Source organism: Hippoglossus stenolepis, chromosome 19 (assembly GCF_022539355.2).
Source record: "Hippoglossus stenolepis isolate QCI-W04-F060 chromosome 19, HSTE1.2, whole genome shotgun sequence".
NCBI lineage: Eukaryota > Metazoa > Chordata > Actinopteri > Pleuronectiformes > Pleuronectidae > Hippoglossus > Hippoglossus stenolepis.
The window spans coordinates 9894950-9914834 of record NC_061501.1 but is presented as its reverse complement, the minus strand read 5'-3'; the positions used below and the strand labels follow the sequence as shown (position 1 = coordinate 9914834).

Below are 19885 nucleotides of genomic sequence, written 5' to 3'. Positions count from 1 at the left end.
CTGATTTGTGTGCAGGTGTTTTCTCTGGTGCTGATGGTTCAACGACGGGGACAGGGGCGGTCACCGTGGGCGTGTCCAGCTCAGAGTTGTCCCAGCAACAGCAGCCCACGCCCTCTCTTCCCCCTCCCTCTCCATTCACCGCCACCGCTCCGCTAACCAGCACAGCCTCCCCACACGTGAGTTCAAACACAACCTGAGCTAAAAACTGTCAAAAACCTCCTCATGCTCATTAAACACACACTACCTCCGCTTACCTCTACGTTTCTCACATACACGCACTCCCTTCACTCAGCACCCACTACGTCCACCAGCTCTCGCATCTTTGCGCTGAAGTGTGGGAACAGAAATAAACCAAAGTACACTAATTAAAAGGCTTTCACAGCGTATCTCAGTGCTTTTACTAATCCATTCCATATTAATTATGTGTGAAATGTGTGTGTCCTGATCTTGTGTAGATTGTTTTTCCCCGAGCTATTCTATTGCTGATTGTTGGGTCTAAGTAGTTGTTTTTTTTACAAAGATATATCAATTTATTATATACGTTTCATTGAAACGTGTGAGACTCCAACTTAATTCAATAACTGCTGTACCTTAGTGAGCTGGGTCGGTATTATACAGGTAAATTAGGCATTTTTATTGCTAGAAATTTACTACAATGCAGAGAGATATAATCAGAACCAAAACACATATTTACCTTCTTTTTTTTTGTAACAGCATAACCCCCGGGTTATAGAATGCTGTAAGACACACTCACTATCATGATTTCCATCAGTACTATTTATGTGGAGAAAAGTGAAATAAACCACTCATGAGCGTCACATCTAAGGAAAATCCCATTTAGCTCAGATTTATTTGAAATGATTGAGTTTGTTTCATAGATTAAATTTAACCATATGTTCTAACCACTTCAGACATATTTAAAAGTCAGATGGTGAAGCCAAAGTTCTCTAGGTTTATCCACATCCAAATTAATTATGGTGAATTTTGGACCAAAGACTGGAATTTTTTATGCACTTCTTCAAAGTGGAGTGTTCCACTGGTTTGAAAACGCTTGCATTCAAAAGTGAGGACGTTAACTGTAACTTGATCAGTCACCCTCCCTCCCTCCCTCCCTCCCCTCCTATAATCACTGTCTCTTAAAAAGAACAAAAAAAAAAATCTCCTCTTGAATCACTGACCCCAATGTCTGTCCTTTCAAAAAACCCCCAAAGACCACGCAATGTCCACCGAACTCCCATTTTTCTTCCGTGTCCACTTACCACCCCTCTTTCTTTCTCTCGCACACACTTTTTCTCACCCTCGACCTTCCTCCTCTCTGTCCCCGTCCATTTCTCCTTTTTTTCCTCTCCCTCCGTTGTCCTGTGAAGTAATGACATCTGACAAGCACCACAGTAGGGATGGAGGGATAGATGGAGGGTAGGAGGGGTTGGGGGCTAGTGTGTGTGTGTGTGTGTGTGTGTGTGTGGGGGCTTGCACTCATGCCTTGAATTCACTGGCCTGGCCTTCATCTTCCCTGTTCCTCTGTATTCAGCCTGTATTATAGAAGACTGGAGGCCCAGGGAAGCACAGGATATCACGCCTGTTTGTAGCATGTATAGAGGAGCTTGTGCTGTAGATGTAGAGATAGAGGGAGGGAGAAAGAGAGAGAGAGAGAGAGTAAAAGACGGAAAATAAACAGCAGAGAGCACGAGTGAAAGCTACTCAAGAAGCCAAAGGTTTTTTTTTCTCCATTTTGTCGCACCAGATTGTAAAAAAAAAAAAAAGAAGTGGGAAAAAAAAGTGTGTTAGTTTGTACAGTGTGATTCACGCCTCTCAGCATCTGGGACGCACACACTCTGGATAAAGTCTGCAGAAATTATGCAACAATACAGGGATGCCAACAACAAGCTTCCCTCAGTGTGTGTGTGTGTGCGAGTGTGTGTGCGAGTGAGTGACGGAGACCATTTGCTATTTACAGTCCACTAGCAGACTACTGTTGTTGGCTATCAGCCCAGGACAGAGAAAGGGAGTCCGAGAGAGACTTTGAATGAAAAATGAATGTAAATGAAAAATGAATGTTGATGGGAAAGGGGGCTGGATTATGGCACCGATGGGAGGAGGAGGAAGGAGGAGGGGTGTCTAAAGAGAAATCTGAAATAATTTCAGTGGGAACAAGGGAACAGGTTCCCTCTCTGAATTTAACATTTAACGGAGACGAGGATATCCAGGTTGTTTTACAGATTTTATGATTTTAGATGTTGTTTGTAATAGACGCTTTTGAGGTCCCCCCCACACACACTCACATACACACACCCTAAATATGATGACCAGGACAGGACATGTGTTTTTGTGTAATTACACAAGTTGTTTTTCTGCATTTCATCAAAAACATTGTTTCATAGATCAGAACTCTCCTCAAATTGTAGGAACCAGAATATTTAAGCTCTAAAATGTTTCATTAAAAAAGTAAACACCAAGTTATCCATTTTTGTTCTTTATCTTAAAAAAATATATAAATCTCTGTGTGTATTTCAGCTTGAGCAAAAATAAAAGATATTATGGAAGAGCAAAGTCAAGTGACTCAAATCAGTTTTCTGTCCTATCAACATGCTTTGCTTCTAGTTTTACTCTGCAGCTACCAAAACAGTCGGCCATTTTGTTCACCTGCTTCCTCTGTTGACGCTCCGCCCTTGCTCTCCTCCCTCGCATCCCACCCTTCCTTCGCTCCACAGCCCTTATGTGGGAAATGCCTTAATTGGATTAAACTATATGCATCAGAAACACTTTGTCAGCGTGTCAGCGTACTGTCAGGGTGCCGAGGTGCACTGAGCCTCTGTGTGTGTGTGTGTGCGTGTGTGTAAAAGAATCATGAACTTCTGAACCATAATTTACAATGATTTTTTTGGAGGGGACTTTAATTTTTTGCACGTTTGTTTTTACATAAAATGTATTTTCCTTGATCAAATAAGATTCACTGTCATGAAGTAATTTTTGGATGCTCTGTGACAAAGCGTAATCAAAGACCAGAGAATTTAAATATTTTCAAACCAAATAGATCCGATTAAATCTCAGATTTGGATTCAGGCTCAATAAATGTTTAATAACATGAGTCAGACTTCTTAAATAACAATACAATTAATATGAACTCTTGCCACCTGCTTGTTTATTACCAAGCAAAGAAACACCAGAGATTCTGCAGCGTGATTTTAAAGATCAGGTTAACGTTGAATGCCGTTCAATAGTTACATTGACTAAATGTCAATATATATTTCTTAAGCAATTGACATAACATAAAAACTAAAATATTTTGATAATCAATAAATCATTCAGAGAAAAAATTACTCTTCTGGTGTCAACCATTCAAGTTTGAGAATGAGCCTTTTTTTGCTGTTTGTATAATTTAATTTAATTTATTTGTTTATTTGACAGGGACAATGCTCTTTAATCAGCAAAATGACTTAAGTTTATATAGTATGTGTGTTGCAAAGTTAGGCTCCGGATGGTTGTGGTTTCATGTTATATTTTATACCCCAACTACTATTTAAACATCCAGAAAGTAGTTGTCTGATAAATCCATGATGAAAATGAATCATTATAATCATAAATAATGAAAATAGTCATGAGTCTTAGTCCTTAAGATTCTATCCAAATCAGTGATTTTGTATTCAATCATTTTATTGAAGCAGTTTGTCACTCGAGGTGTTGATTGAAATTGATTTCATAAAATTAAAAACTCCCCATTGGTAGAATAATGATAACAACCTTATGAAAAACTCCCCGTTAAGTGAATATAATAATGATTCGAATCACAGTGAAACATAATTTCTTCCTCATGGCTCATACGTTTGTGCATCTGTCCTCAGGTGAGCGGTATGCCGGGGTCCGTCTTCAACCTCGCTCCCTCCCACATGTTTGGCAACAGGCTGAACCCCAACTCGGCCATGGCAGCGCTCATCGCCCAGTCCGAGGCCTCACCAGCAGGTATGCAAACCTATTTTAGTGTGTACGTGCTTGTCACTAAACTATGCATGTGTGTCAGAGAAAAGGAGAGGGAGATAATGGATAGGTCACGCCCCTTGGTCCCTAGGAGAGGTCAAGGGTCAGCACTCGTGATATTTTCTAGCTCCACCCGCTCGGATCCGGTTACACACCTCGATCGTTCCACTCTGTCTCACCCTTACTCTCTGTCACACGTACAAAAGCAAATACAGTACACAGGGTCATTAATGTGTAATTTACATGTAAAACAACTTTTCCTCCAAGTTGTGAGAGAAAGAGGAGGATTTGTTCAAATGGTTGTGAGAGCGAGGATCACAGGAGGTCGGGGTCATGCATCAGGGAACTCCTGCTGTAGGAAAGAGGGGGGGTGTTGTCTGTCCGGTGCAGGAGCTGATGAGGGAGTAAGAGGTGGCCTGAGTAATCAGAGTAGCCACTTCCTGATACCAGACATCTGGATGAACAGAGAGGAGCGCACAAGAGCAAAGAAGAGAGAGTAAAGAGGAGGAGGAGGAGGAAGGTGGGTTAGTTCCTGCTGCCGGTCAGCCGTCATCAGAGCCAGATCCATTCTGACCTGCAGGTCAACTCACTAATCAGGCTGAATGACGAGGCTTTGTGTTCGTGTGTGTGTGTGTTACAAGGCAAAGTTAGTTTGTGTATTTCATGGAAGAAAAAAATCATTGAAATTGTCACAACATAAAATCAACTTTTACCACTTTTCAATTCAAAAATAATAATTAGCTTTTAATATGAGATGTATTTTATTAAATAGAATGTTTAATGTTTGAGTAATTAGTGTACTAACATTTTATTTGAAAGTAGATTTTAAATTTTAAATTACCAACCTCAAAATTATTGAGGATTGTCTGCTTTATTCTATTTTATATATTTGTATGTTGAATGTCTTCAATATGAAAATCATTATTTGTTACATTTTTTCATTTGTTGTCACTTGATTAATAATTTAATGATTCTTTGTTATGCAATATAACTGAAGATGGTGCCCAAGTCAATTAAAATTAAAGTAAAAAAAAAACAAATCTTGATTTTACAGATATATTAGACAGAAAAAAACAGCAGTCTTTACATTAAAGAATTTAAACCAAAGAATAAATGGCTTTTTGCTGTAAAAATGACAAAAATTCTTAATAGATTAATTGATTTACTATATATATGCTGTGTATATATATATAATTTATTTATAAATAATGAATCTCCATGCAACCCTTGTGAACGTCCTTGTTTCCTTGCAGTAAAGTTGTACACTATTCACATAGTCGCGTGTGCAGCCTCACAAGCGTGAAGTTGTGTTTGTGAACCAGTAAAGGGTCATGTGAGCACAAACATGCAAGGTGTGCGCGTGTTTGTATGCATGTCCCCTGTTTACTTTGGCAGTCCTTTCTCTTTGCTTTTGAGTGTCTGGAGGGAGGCGCCGGGACGGAAAAGGGCCGCAAGAGAAAAAGGGAGTTTGAAAAAGAAGGCGAGCAAGCGTAGTTGTGACCTGTTGAGGGTAAAAGCTGGGATTGACTGTCTTAAGTAGAGGGGAGTTGGTCGGAGTTGTGTAAATGCAAAAGTGTGCATTTGAGTGTGCGTGCATGTGTGATTCATTACTCCCGCCGAGGAAAATGAAAAGAAGCGTCTGGCCACGGGCCCAGAGGGAGGAGATAGAGAAGGTAGAGAGAGAGAGAGAAAGAGAGAGATTCACTCACATGCAGTTTGAATGAAGGCTCGTCTGTGAAAGACATACAAAGGAAAGAAAAAGAGACTTTTGTAGGTTGACATGTTGCAGTGCATCTACACCACACACTTATTTTGAAAATGCTACTTTTTCTCGTATTTACTCTCTGTTCACACTCAGCTGACAGTTTGCATGCACAGTGGATAAAAGTGGAAACAGCCCCAGTGTGTTTTAGAGGAGAATAAATAATAAACTCTAAGCCTGTTGGAGTGTGTGTGTGTCTGTAAAGTTAAACCTTGCTGAAAAATAATACCAATAATTGTAAAATCTATTTTTTATTCTGGTCATTGTGAAAAATGTTGCCCTAACTATAATACAATTTAGTGTACTGTAGGTGATCACAGAGGTGTGTGTGTGTGTGTGTGTGTGTGTGTGTGTGTGTGTGTGTGTGTGTGTCAGGTGTGTCAGTTTTTGTTTCGTTGGTGTTTCATTGTTATTTTCATAAACTTCTTCCAGTTTATTGTGGACATGTTCTTGGATACACAGTTGATTTTTTTTGTGTGTGTGCAGATCAGGAGGTTGGAGACAGCAGCAGCGTTGGAGCGCAGGGCTTCTCCATAAGAGCTTCTCCCAAGACCACCCCGCGGTGAGTACATGCTCTCTATCACACACACAGATCCCCCACCACCCAAATCCCACCCCGTTTTTACATTCCTCTCTGGCCCCCCTCCGTCACCCATCCCCCTCTCTGCGTTTCCCTTCGCCGGCCCGCCGTCTCCCCTCTCTTCCTCTCACTCTTCACACACACCCACCCACACACACACACACACACATGCACACTCTGCCTTTCGCTCTTACCCCTACAGGCAATCCTCGCTCTCTTACAGCCAACGATAACGTGTGTTTTTGAAGGTGGTAACCATCCTTCAACTCCACTTAGATCTTTTTTTTCTCGATGTAATCACACATGGAAGGACAGTCCAGTGATTTTCTGCTTCTTCTCCATCTGGGAATATTTGCATGGAGCCCTCAGAATGGGAATATTGATGAGACAGATCCATTTATGTTTGTTTCTTCTACTTTGTGGGATGGATAATTTCCCTTGATGAGGTTGGTGACATTTATATCATGAACACTGCATCTGTGTCATTTTATGTTTTGAATTTTGGACAACATATTCCTGTAGGAATGGCTGTCTTTAAATTTGAAAAGAGAATAGTGTAATATGTTGCTTTTTCTTTAATTTGCTTTTATCTACATAGTTTGACAACTTGATGATTTTCTTACTCAAAACACTTGAATTTAAAAGTTAATAAATCTGAATTTTTGCATTAAGTGTGACACCTTTTTTAATATTGCTATGATATTGACACTTAAAAGCAGTTTTTTTATGTTGTGTATATTGAAAAATTCAAGGAAATGTCATCACTGCCACTGCTGTTTTTTGATTTTCCTCCACATTGTGAACCCTTCACTCTGTTCTTTCTTCCCTCTCCTGCTGTCCCTCATTTCTCCTCTTTCACACTCAACAGATTGACTCAGTACACACAAACACACACCAAGATTTATCGCACCCAGACAGTCCACTTCCCTTTTTCTGTCTCTCGCCCTCTTGCATGTCCTCTTTCTCTCTCTCCCTCCACGTCTTTCTCACTCGCTTGCTCGCACACACACACACAGAGGGAAAGCCTGGCCCCTTTTCATTAAGGACCACTGTAACAACAAATTGATGTAGTTTTATAGCCAGCAGTGTCTATGTTTGTCTGACGTTTATGTTGGGTCGTTAATCTCCCTATTGACCTCTCTATCTCTCCTTTTCTATCCATGCTCTCTCTCTCTCTTCCTCCATTCAGCTCTCCCATTGGTGGCCTGCAGATCCGCTATGACTCCTCGGGGTCGTTGCCGGGGCCGGGTCTGGGGTTGCTAGGGGCGGGGGGAGGCGGTGGGGAGACGCCGCTCCCAGTGGCCACCAGCATAGAGCAGCTCCTGGAGCGGCAGTGGAACGAAGGGCAGAGCTTCCTGCTGCAGCAGGGAGGGCAAGGAGATGGTGAGCGGACACAACCCACATACACACAAAATATACACAACAATGCATTCACACACACACTCACACACACAGGACTGGGTATCTTGTGTTGGGGCTCTGATCCAAAAACAGTATTTTGTGACCTTACTCAGAGAAATAAAACAATATTTAAAAAATCTCTAGAATGGCCCTCAGTAGAGCGCTGACCTCCATCAAGGACCAACAGTTCCCTTAAAATCTGCATCATTTGTATATATCTCCAAAACTATTGTAGATGCATATAAACTGTTGATCCGGTGTTGAATCTGCATTGTTGTTAATAAATCAAACCAAAAATACAAATGGTAAAGTTTTTTCAAAATGTAGGCAGCTTCCCTAAAACTTAAAACTATAAGTTTTCTGGAAGCTAACTATAAAATGTCAAAAATAATTTCTTTATCTAAATGAGGCACTATGTGATGAAAGAGTAAGATGTCAGGATAACTATTCAATGGCATCTTTACATTTTTGACACACTTTTCTCTGTCATACCAAATTGTACAGAGGTTTGATACCTTGCCCACACACACAGGGTGCGCCTTCCCAATCCCCTGTTGCCTCTCTGATTCTCAGTCCTTTCTCTTACTGTCTCCATGTTATCTGTTAGTGTCTGTTGATCTCCGTCAGTTATCTTCCGAACATCCCTTGAGGGATCAGTAGTTGCAGCCTAGTTGTTTGAAAGGTCTTCCTTCAATCTGGACTATTCAGGTTGAAGTTCCTGTGTCTGCACATCCTCCTCCTGACTGGAGTTGTCCTTGAGCACTGCGCTGAGTCTGTACAGGCACCAGGGTCACTGCTCTGTAGCTGATGTTCACCTCTGACCCCCCTTGTAGAGTATATCTGTCTATTCAGTCACTGGGTCTGTGAGCAGAGCTGTGTGGAGGCTGAGCAGAGTTGCCCAGTTTCACTGGGGGCCTTTTTTAGAAAGTCTGGTGTTCTTCTTGCTTGTGAAAAGATCACTCGAATACTTACTGCTCCATCCCAGAAGTACAACACATTATATTCATAATGTAGGTAACAGTTTGAAAAGCTGTTAAACTGAAGACAGTGATGGGGTTGATTTCTCATTTTCAATGGTGTAAATTTCAGGGCTTTTTCTCTCACACAGGAACGTTGACTTTTCATAGCAGGAAGAATACATTGCTGCTGCCACTACACAACAGTGAAGTTAAGTTTTCTTATTCACATCTTTATCCTCTTTCTCTCTTTCAGTGGTGGGGATGTTGAAGTCGCTCCACCAGCTTCAGGAGGAGAACCGGAGGTTGGAGGAGCAGATCAAAACTCTGACTATGAAGAAAGAGAGACTGCAGCTTCTCAGCGCTCAGCTATCAGTGCCTTTCACTCCCACCACAGCCTGCTCTGGTACGTGCACACGCACATTCACGACTCAAGCAACCCTTTGTAGTGAAATAAATACGGCTGGTAAAATAATCCGCAGACTTACTGCCTTGTTTGTTTGAGAACTGCCCAAATATGTAGTTGAAATAAGATGGCGCTGGGGAAAAAAGCATCATGATAATGAACACGTGGATACTTGATCATACCTTACTGCAAACCTTGGGTATTAACCTTGGTATTGACAGGATCTGCGCTGAAACAAAAATGCACACAGACGTACACAATTTTGCGTTTAATGTTATTTTTAAAGTCTTGTCGAAAGGGGCCAGACCTTGGTGAAATTACAAAGACAAAAGAATCTAAATCTGTGTTGATTTGTGCTGCAGATGTGAAAGGAGCCCAGCTTGGAGGCACCGACTCATCATTACCTGTTGCAGCTCAGGTAAAGACCAACAAGAGACAGAACACTAACAAATAAACATGTATGAGTCAGTCAGAGAAGCACCAGGTCGTAAAGTCAGTTAGTTCAATTAGCAGCTAATGTCTTAATGTTGATGATAAACATAGTGCATCATCATTAATGTGATAAAACCATGATGAGTGGAGGATTTGTCATTAAAGCCATTGACGTCTCTGTCTTCTCTCAGGACAGCACGTCTTGTGGTGGCCACAGCAGTAGTGGCTCCACCTCCTCCCTCTCCACGCCTCCCTCCGTCTCCCAGAGCCCGCCCCAGCCCCAGCTCAATGGAGTCGCCGCTGTGGGGGCAAACCCGGCCGGGCTGGGCGGGGTAGCGGGGCTGATGGGTGCACTTGGCCCAGGCAGCGCTCTGGGCATTGGGGGAATCGTTGGGGCGCTGAACGGGGTCATTCAGACACCGGCGTGCACCGGCAGCCCTCACCAGCACACAAGTGGAGCATCTACCGGCGTCACGTTGCCGGTCAATAACAGGTACGTGTGAGAACAGGTGTATGGTGTCAGATCAGATAAAATGAAGCTAGAACAGACTGGACCACTTAATCAAAAGTCCTAACATGACATGCAACATGCTGTTTTATGAGCATTCTCAAAATCATTGCAAGCGATACCTTTTTCTCCTTCCCAATACTGATACCTGGACTTTGCATATAGGCTGATAGCACCTACTGATCCCAGACCAGTGCAGTTAAGAAATAACACCTTGTATGACATATTTTAACAGCTGTATGCCACTCTCTCTGTATGGGGGTGATGATTGCCATCCCTCCTACGTGTCTGTGTTTCACCCAAATTTCTATTAGCTCACTGGCTAATGCTACACTATCAGAAATCACTTAATCTTCACCGCTGTAAAAGCAGCACTTGCCAGAGGCATAACAGCACAACTGCTGTTTTGGAGCAGTGAAAAGACGATTTCCTGGAAAAAATTGCACTTTTGTCTGGATGTACTTAAACGATGTGGCATCGGATCAGTACATAGATTTGCGTACTCGCCGATTTCCCACCTTTCTGCAGTTTCTGAGGCATTCCCGATGTTTGTATTAGAACATGTCTAGTAACATGGCTTGTCCTCACAAATCAGTTTATAGTCCATGGATTGGAGCTCTACAAACATGCTCCTGCTGTAGGTTTACATCTGAGCTGTCAGGCTCTGTCGCATCTCATCACATCCACACCAAAAAAAGCGAAAACACCAGAATCATTTCATCAGCTGGCAGCTTCATCTCTCTATTCTTTTTAAAGATGTTTGTATGTGAACTTTATTGGCTCCTCTCTCTTCCTCTGTGTTTCCTTTTGCTTGCGTGTTGGATTCTAGCAGCTCAACAACTAGTAAGAACAGGTGAGACAAAAGTCAGATCAGGTCTTTACGTCGGACAGAGACATGTTGGAAAAGCCTTGTTTTTCTTGAAATGGAATCGACTTCGAAGTGGAATTAATAATAGTGCAATAGCAGTGTATAATTTTTTAATAGGTATTTGATTGTTAGAATGCAGTAGTGTGTATACAGTGAGTTTATTGTTTGTCGTCTGACTGAGTTGTGTTTTGTGTCAGTGCTGCACAGCTCGGTCTGTTGTCGGAGCATCACAGACTCCTCCTCCAGCAGCATCATCTCCAGCAGCTGCTGTCCTCGCAGCCTTCAGCGGTAAGGCACACACACACACACACACACACACACACACACACACACACACACACTCTGAGCTACACTGAGGTTTTTTTTTGGGACAATGACCTAAATCACCAAGCTTAGTAATTCTTCTTTTTTCTGCTCCTCCTCTTCACCCCACCTGTCTCCTCTCCTTCTCTTCTCAATCTCTCATTGCTGTCCTCCTTCACACTTTTCCCTTGACCTCATCCCATCTCTACCACTCCATCTCTTCTCTCCTGTCCTTCTTTTTCTTTCGCCTCCTGCATCTCTCTTTGCCCCCCAGGAGCAGCAGCAGGTGCTGCTCTACCAACTGATGCAGCAGCAGCAGGACCTCCAGCAGCTGCAGACCCTCTCCTCCTCGTCGCAGATTCCCTCCATCCCGCTCTCCTCCGCTCAGCTTCCCATCAACAACCTGCTACCCGGCGCCCAGAACCAGAGCCAAGGCACCATCACGGCCAACCCCTTCCTGGTGCTGCAGCACGCACACACTGACATGCACGCTTCAGGGGTGCAGAAGCCGCGGCTCGCTGAAAAGGCCGTGGGCATTGCAGGGCAGGAAAAGACATGACGGCAGATGTTCTGTCGTTTTTTTCCTTTTTAATAAATATGCAGAGTTTTGGGGAGATCGGCCTGTTGGTCAACTTTGTTGTTCGGTGACGAGGACACTGGCAGAAAATTCTGCGTCTGGGTAGATAATTCTTTAGAACGGTCTGTGCTAACACGTTAACACACACTGTGGTGATTGATAACAGAAGACAAAAGTAAGAATTGCATTTTTTTTTGTCTTTTTCCTTCACCAACTCATTCTTTTTGCAACTTTTGTCAGGTTTTTACACATAAATTTTGTGTAATTTTGTTTTATTTATTTCCATCCAGTCTTAGATTTCTTAGTTTGTAGCTGTAGCGCTGCTTCAGGTTCTTATTTTCACTGCTGAGATGATGATTTTCATTTGATATCACTGATAGTTAGTTTGTGTTGTGTCACCGGAGCACAGGGTGATTTGTGTTCTCTCCTCAACAGGTGAGGTGTCAGATGTGCTTCCACGGAACATTTCCTTGAATTATTTCTCTTAACATTTTCTTCACTTTTCGTTTTTTCTTTCTCTCGTGTCTCCCGTGCGGTGTCACTACTATTTCACTCTCAGGGGCCTCAGCTAACCAGAGTCGTGCACTCAGCACACAAGCTTGCACACACAGAACTACAAATATACAAAAAGAAAGATAGCAGAAATACATTAATATTTAAAACAAAAAAAACTACAAGTCCCTACTACAAAGACTTAACAGTAGCAGATGCATGTTTGACATCTGTCTCACAGCAAGTCCCTCGGGGAATATTTGGTGAAAGGCTCCTGGGGGAAAAAAGAAAAGAAATCCGACATGTTCTTGCCACTGCCTCTCTCTCCCCGTGTGTTTCCCTCCGTTTGTGTAGATCCATTAATGTCAGTGAGCCAAGTCTCGTACGGTCACCACAGAAGCCTTGCTTTACACTGTCTCCTCTCTGGGCCAGAAACAGGGGGCTCACTCAGGGAAATGAAATGGAAGAAAAGAGAAATATAGCAAGTTGAATGTTCAAGAGGGACGCATCAATCCACACAGCACACGCTTGCAAAGAAACGATCGAGTTGGTTGTCAGCACATGGAAACACGTCACATTTCATCCCCCTGATTGAGCCCCCTGCTGCACCTACCTCTCAAGCAGGACCAGCCTATCAGGACCTAAAATATGAGGCCGACGTCAGCGGCCGCCTCACGACCCCTCAGCAGTCAGGACTGGCCAATCAGGGTCAAAGCCCAAGTGCCTGAGGCCAAGGCGGGATTTATTTCCCCCCTTTTTTTCTTTTTTACCTGTGTCCCTGTCACTCAGCCCAAATCTTCAAAAACCTTTCTACCAATTAAGCTGCGTTGCTTCGCAACAGATGACAGAAACACTCAGTGGCGTCTTTTTAATGAAACCAGGAACGATGATGATTCTGCTGCATTCTCTTCTATCAAAGCCAACTTGTATTGTGCTTTTTATTTATTTGGAGTTTGTTTGTGTAATGGGCGTAAGATGAAATATTTTAAAAGCCCGCTGGTGTTGCAATTTAACATCATTTTGTACTACTGTGTAAAGTTTTTGTCTTCTGTTTGTTATTTTCTTCGTACAGTCAGATGTTGCTGTAAACCCTTTTTGATGACTTTTCTGTGTCATGTGTTTGAAAGCTAGAAGTTACTTGATAGCTGGCTGATAGGGACGAGGGGGTGTGCTTGTACATAGCGGTTTGTTTGGGTGGGATCGGGTGGGTGGAAACGTGTCAGGGGACAGTGGCACAGTTTTTACCTCGTTAAGTGTAAATAGAACCTTTCTCATTGGCCGTTGATGTGTACATATGTGATTGTGATTGGCCGCGCTGGTGTGAAGGAAAGCCAATGAAGCCTCAGTTTGTGTGTGTAGATCTTTAGGACCAGACAAAAAAAAATAAGGTTGACAGTGACTGGACACACAAAGTATTAATTTATTTTTATATGTGCAGGGACATTGTGTTATTATTTTTTTTTTTTTTGCACCATTTTATTGATGATAAATTCATTTTATACGCTGGGCACCGTGTTTTCATCTGTGCACACATTTGTTTTGATCAGTTTTGTACAAATGGAAGATAAAAAATAAAAATCGGGGGGGGGGGTGACATTGTATTTCCAAATACCAAAATAAACTCTCTGGATAAAGTAACAAACGCTCGAATTTATTCTTCTGCCGTTTGAGGGAATTTATTTGCAAAATAATGAGATACAAATACTTAACAACCCAAAACACATTAAGACATAATTAAGTTTCCCAATGTTTTAATTTGATGTAAGAAATCAAAATGGTATATTTTGAAAAATAGCACTAAATGGAAGCACATGTAAACAAGCGGTTACATTTCTAGGTGACTGCTGATTGGTTCCATTTGAAGAAACATTGAGTTGTTTTGTTTGAATAAACAGGAAAATGTATTTACGATTAGATATAAATATAATGAAAGAATATATGAGAGGTTTTGCAGTTTCCAGTTATAAAGTTTGCATTACGTATGATATGAAATGGGTTTGTTGATTTGATTAACCTGTTTGTATAATGTGGTGTTAATTACAGTGGAAAGGTGTGAGGAGACGACGGCAGCAGGACGAGATTTATTCACTAACAATGAGGAGGAACATGAATAATCATCAGGAGAAGAAGAAACTGAACATCTTCAAATTTAAACAATGTGCTTCAAGGCTGCTGTCCTGAGACACACACACACACACACACACACACACACACACACTGGTTCTACACGGCAGCTGGAAGTCATCAGCTTTGTGTGTGTGTGTGTGTGTGTGTTTAGAGGTGGGGGCATGATTTCTGCTACATCTGCTTCTGCCCTGGTAATTAAAAGCTCACTTTCCTCCTCCTCCCCCCCAGAACTACACCCACCTCACCCCCGTCAGGAGTTTTCAGTTCCTCACACACACACACATGCTCTAACCTGCATTCTAACAACAACACAACCCCCTGTTCTCTTTACCCAGACACTTGCCCCCTCCCACCTCCACCCACTATCAGCCCTGTCAATCAAAAGCCAGGCTGTTTAAACACCATCCACCACCACCACCCAGGACCCTCTCCCCTCTTTTATAAGCCTCCACCATCACAGCTACACATAATAGCAGCACTAGCACACACACACACACACACACACATAGATATAGGGCAGAGCTGCTGTGTCCATCATCGATCACACTCCCCCCTAGAAACCCTCCCTGGGGGTGGGGGGGGCTTACCAGCTGATGGAGGACCCCTGTGTGCTGCCCGACCAGGTGCCCGATCACAAATTCAAAACACTACTAAGCCCTGGTGTTAGGAGACAGATCTCCCTCTCTCTCTCTCACACACACACACACACGCGCGCGCGCACACGGAGAGGGAGCAGATAGTGGGCCAGCAGGAGGGTTAAGCCCTGGATGATTAGACAAATGTAGGGCAGATATCTGTGGCTTCAGAGGCGAGCTGAGCTGCTGTCACTGAGGAATGCTGTGCAGCTGCATGGATACCTGCCCCTGACTGCATGGCAACTTTCAGTCTCTGCTTTCTAGTAGTTTTTCCTTTCGGGCTTCAGAATGAGCCGGAGAGGCAGGAGAGCAGAACTCACTGCAACCGAGAAACATGGAAGGGGAAGATGAGCTTGATTCGATTCTGGATTTTTTTGTTTGTTTTGTCCTGATTGCAGCTGGAAAAAAACGTTCCCATCTTGAAATCATTTGAGTTGAGGAATTTAACATTTCCACTACAGACATCGTTACGTGTTTAGTTCACCACAAATTAAGATGTTTAAATCGACTGATGAAAAGGCAGAATTTGAGTTGTAATAATGTGACTTTTTACATGGATCTAAAAGTCCACTTAAATGAACCCTATTGCCTTGAGAATCTTTATTTGTACGTACATTAATCTGAAAAATTAAAAGCTAAAGGATTTTATATTGTTTTTGTATTGTGAAGGCTCCTGAGCCAGAAGACATTTTGTCTCATTTACTGAAGTTTATTATTCTAGCGCAGCAACTTAAAATGCACAATCATAAAAGAATTTCAAACAGACGCTGGTTTCATATTGAAACATTCTTTAAAAATCAATTATCTCTGGATAAATTAAAAAAATATTTTATTTACTTTTACTCAAAGTTTATTTTTAAAAATTTCATTTTTTGTTTTATCTTGTGAAGAACTGACTAAGCTTATTGTTACTATTATTACTTGTAGTATTATAACATACTCAAAATTAGGTATTTTGACAGTACGGTTGATTTGAACTGCACTTAACTTTCTTTGTCAGTTTCGTGATAATGGTTTTAGTCGTTTAAGGCGTTTCCTTTTCATGAAATTAATTCCAATTTAATTGAGTCACCATGTTGCTTGGCTCATCAGGAAACTGAGACCCATCTGCATCAGACCTGCTTAAATACGGTTTGCTAATTGGACCGTACCATGCTCCTCTGCATCATGGGGGAGGTGAGATATTTATAATTAGCTATTTTTGTTTAGTAGTTTCTTTCACACAATGGGAATTAATTTATATAATTTTAAGTAATTGTTTACCCCTTGTCTTTCTGAATGACCTCATCAGCCCCTTTGTCTGAATGGGTCAGGTCAGTTAGTGCGACTCAGTCCTGTTATGTTTACCTCTTTTCTGGGCACAGAATTATTGTTTTGAGTATTTTTTTTTTCTGTGTGTCTTTGCTCAGTCCCTGACAGGAATACATGGTTGTTCACAGGACATTCAATTTCAGTTATTTATTCCTGCAATCATTTTCTGCTGAGCAGAAATGAAAACAAAACCATAAAACAACTAGACCAAGTGCCACGAGTTAATCCCTACACAGGTTTTGGCATATGTTTGGTAATTCAGTGAAATTATTTAGTCCTCTGCCTCAAACAGCGAGACAGAGAGAGGGCAAAGAGCAATAAAGCTGAAAAAGGCTCTGGTGTAATAAACCATTAGCAGGAGGAGAAGGAGGCAGCCGCTGGTGTGTACAGTAATGCAGTGTAAATCATCACAGAGTGGCTGCTATTAGGAGGCTTAAGCCTGGCCAGGAACCTGCAGTCAGCTGCCAGGGGCCCTGATCCGGTGCCGAGCGGAACCAGAGCTGGCAAACGGAGGTGTTTAGAGCTGGTGCAGGAGGAAGAGGAGGAGGAGGAAGGTTAGGAGTAGAGTGTAGGAGGGGGGGGGGACAGCTGAGGAGATTCCCAGGGTACGTGTGTGTGTGTGTGTGCGTGCCCCCCACAGGTCTCTCCCCTGTTGGATAATGGTGGCGAGGAGAAGCAGCAGGATTCAGCCTCATCCCTCTTCATTCTAAGACAGCTCGTATTCTTCTGCTAAGTGACTCTCAGTGTCACACACACACGCACACACAACCAGGATCCTCTCTTTCTCTGCCTCCCAGCTGAATGACACCTAGCAGAGTTACAAAGCACAAATACAAAACTGGACAAATTGCAATAAATGCAATTGAAATAAATTATTTTATTTTGAAAGTCAAGTCAAATTTATCTATAGCTCAAAAGTAAAAAAAAAAAAAGTGGACTTAACAATATATGGAAACCACAAAAGTACTTAATAGGAAAAAACATTAAAACCAAAAATCCATCTATCTATCTATTTGTCTATTTGTCTATCTATCTATCTATCTATCTATCTATATATATATATATATATCTATAACCTACAAATTTACAAACTATCTAACCCTATCAATAAACAATACATAAATTACATAATATATCATACATATAATACATAAAATAATACGTTAACCTACGCTAATAAATAAATTGACTGAAAATGAAAAAGTAGTGTAGATCTGCTGTTCCTGTATTTCTTTCATTATATTAATATATTATCTTACTTTGAAAGACACAACAACCGGTCAAATTATGAAATAAAACAAAATATAAAAATCTAGTAATGTGGTCTATTGCCTCCTGGGATAATATGAAATAATTAGTTAGTATATGTAGTTTGTGTAGATGTGTGTAAACACGTGGACAAAGACAGTTGTGGTTCCTCCATCGCCTCCTCGTGTTGCTGGGTCTTCCGGGTCTTCCGGGTCTTCAGCGGCGCCTGGTTCGCTCCTCCTGCCGCGGGGAGCGACGCGCTGCTCGGTCAGCGAGCTGTGTCCGTCCCGCTGATGCCGGCGAGAGGCAAGCAGCTCCGAAAACCAAGCGAGGGTTGAATATAATTCCAGTGAGCACCACAGGGTGTGTAGCGAAGTCTCGTTTGAACCAGCGGTTTTTCTGCTTGCCTGCTTTTCCCCTCTGGAGGGGAAATGCAGCTCAGCGAGCGGCGGAGTCTCCAGCAGCAGCCGCCGATCACACTCTCCTCCCCGGCCAGGCTGCTGGAGGATCCCCGTCATGTAACAGCCCATTTAAAGAAAATCCACAAACAGCTAAATTTCACAGAATAACCCGGAGAAAGAATAATTTTCACATACTTTTCTAAATTATAATAAATATGTACAATGTTCTCTTGAATAATTAACTTTTAACATGTTTTATTTTATAAACATGGTTTTCTTTTTTATCTATATTGTATATAAAGCACTTTGAGCTGCATGTCTTGTATGAAAGGTGCTATACAAATAAAGTTTATTATTATCATTTATAATAATAATAATACTATGGATAATGTTAAGTTAATTTACTGAAATAAGCAGCGTTTAGACTCCGCTGTTTGTGGTGTTTTCCTGTATAATAGCAAATCTAAAGATTATAAATGTATTTTTTAATTCATTACATGGTATGGGTCCAGTGGTGTTAAAATAGCATAAGTGTTACAAAACAAATTTAGGATTTTGTTTCTGTCACCTTTATAATTCCATATATTTTCATTAGTTTTTTTGTGAAGTTGTGTTGCTGTAATTAATTAGCCAAATACTTATTATCCTACTTATTACATTACTGTAAAACTCCAGTAGGATCAAAGTCCACTCTGCTGTGATGTTTGCCTCTCAGTGAAACGTATGGCCTCCTGTCTGTGCTGACGACCTCCAGTCTGTTGTTTTTGAAGGGCATCGACTGAAGCAGCCAACTGCAGGGATGCCACATGACCCCAGCAGAAATGTAGGCTACTAAATAATGTATAAATTCAATTAAACTCATTGCGAACACACCCATTTATTTCCCATGCAATTGGTTGTTCCCCCCCCCCCTCGTAGCTTCCATATGTAATGTTGCTTTTAAAAGTACTGGTTTGTTTATGTTGCCACAAGAAACCACAAGGTAAATTAATGGATGTTTTTAGGAACCGTAATCAGCTGTTGGGCTTATAAGTTGTAAAATTTATAAAGGACACACACTGCACTCAAGTTTAGCTAAAACTCACACACACACACACACACACACACACACATAGGGCAACATTATGCATTTTCCCTCAACATCCTCACATACATTGTGTTTCCTATATTTACCATGACAATGAGGGGGCTCTGTCTGTGGGTGAAGAATGGAGGAGCAGCGCGTGGTGGACAGGTGGTGCTGGCAGAGATGAATGTAATCTTGTGGGGTCATAATGAATGTGACAGGATATAGATCTGAGATGAGATCGGGTTTGATCATCAGGTAAAAATAGATCAGTCACCGGCAGATCATTACCGATAATTACTTTCAAATGGTCGGCCCTGGGAGGGGTCCATATTATTAAATAATTCCAGCCTTGGTTGGCGATGGCAGGTTGAAGGAATTTTGTGTGTGTGTGTGTGTGTGTGTGTTGTAATTGCATTAAAAATGATAGAGTAAAGAAGAGCACTATTAATTATTCCCTCTTTTGTCCTTGTCGTCAATGAGGAATTTTCAGTATTCGTCAGGCATTTTTGGTTTTCGTGCACAAACAAACGATCGACCTCGACAAACCAAATCCTGTGATGTTTCTCCCCCTGCCCCTGCATGTGTGTGTTTTCATGATTAGCTGATAAACAGCAGGGGGTCGAGGCTGCAGAAAGATCGGATGGTTTCACACTTGTGCAAACTGCCCAGAGCGGCTGAGGGATAAGTGCCTTGCTCAAGGACATTGCAGTGCATTGAAGGGAGTGTGTCCCTGTGGAGACTTGAAGCTAATTTCTGGTGTTGAAATGTGGGAGAGGAGTCGAAGCTCGGCTGCTGCTGCTGCAATCACATTAAATGAGCCAACAACAAGCATGT

General features: G+C 41.9%; 1 protein-coding gene across 1 annotated transcript in view; it reads left to right on the top strand.

Annotated features, from left to right (window-relative positions):
- Positions 1-13766, top strand: part of mllt10 (MLLT10 histone lysine methyltransferase DOT1L cofactor) — a 41828-nt gene extending 28062 nt beyond the window's left edge. The window contains 10 exon segments of the mRNA XM_047344618.1: positions 16-176; positions 3843-3960; positions 6224-6299; positions 7507-7700; positions 8931-9080; positions 9443-9498; positions 9704-10005; positions 10850-10873; positions 11086-11176; positions 11466-13766. Coding sequence (XP_047200574.1) covers positions 16-176; positions 3843-3960; positions 6224-6299; positions 7507-7700; positions 8931-9080; positions 9443-9498; positions 9704-10005; positions 10850-10873; positions 11086-11176; positions 11466-11750 — 1457 coding nt within the window. The 3' untranslated portion in view covers positions 11751-13766.
- Positions 13767-19885: the final 6119 nt, after the last annotated feature.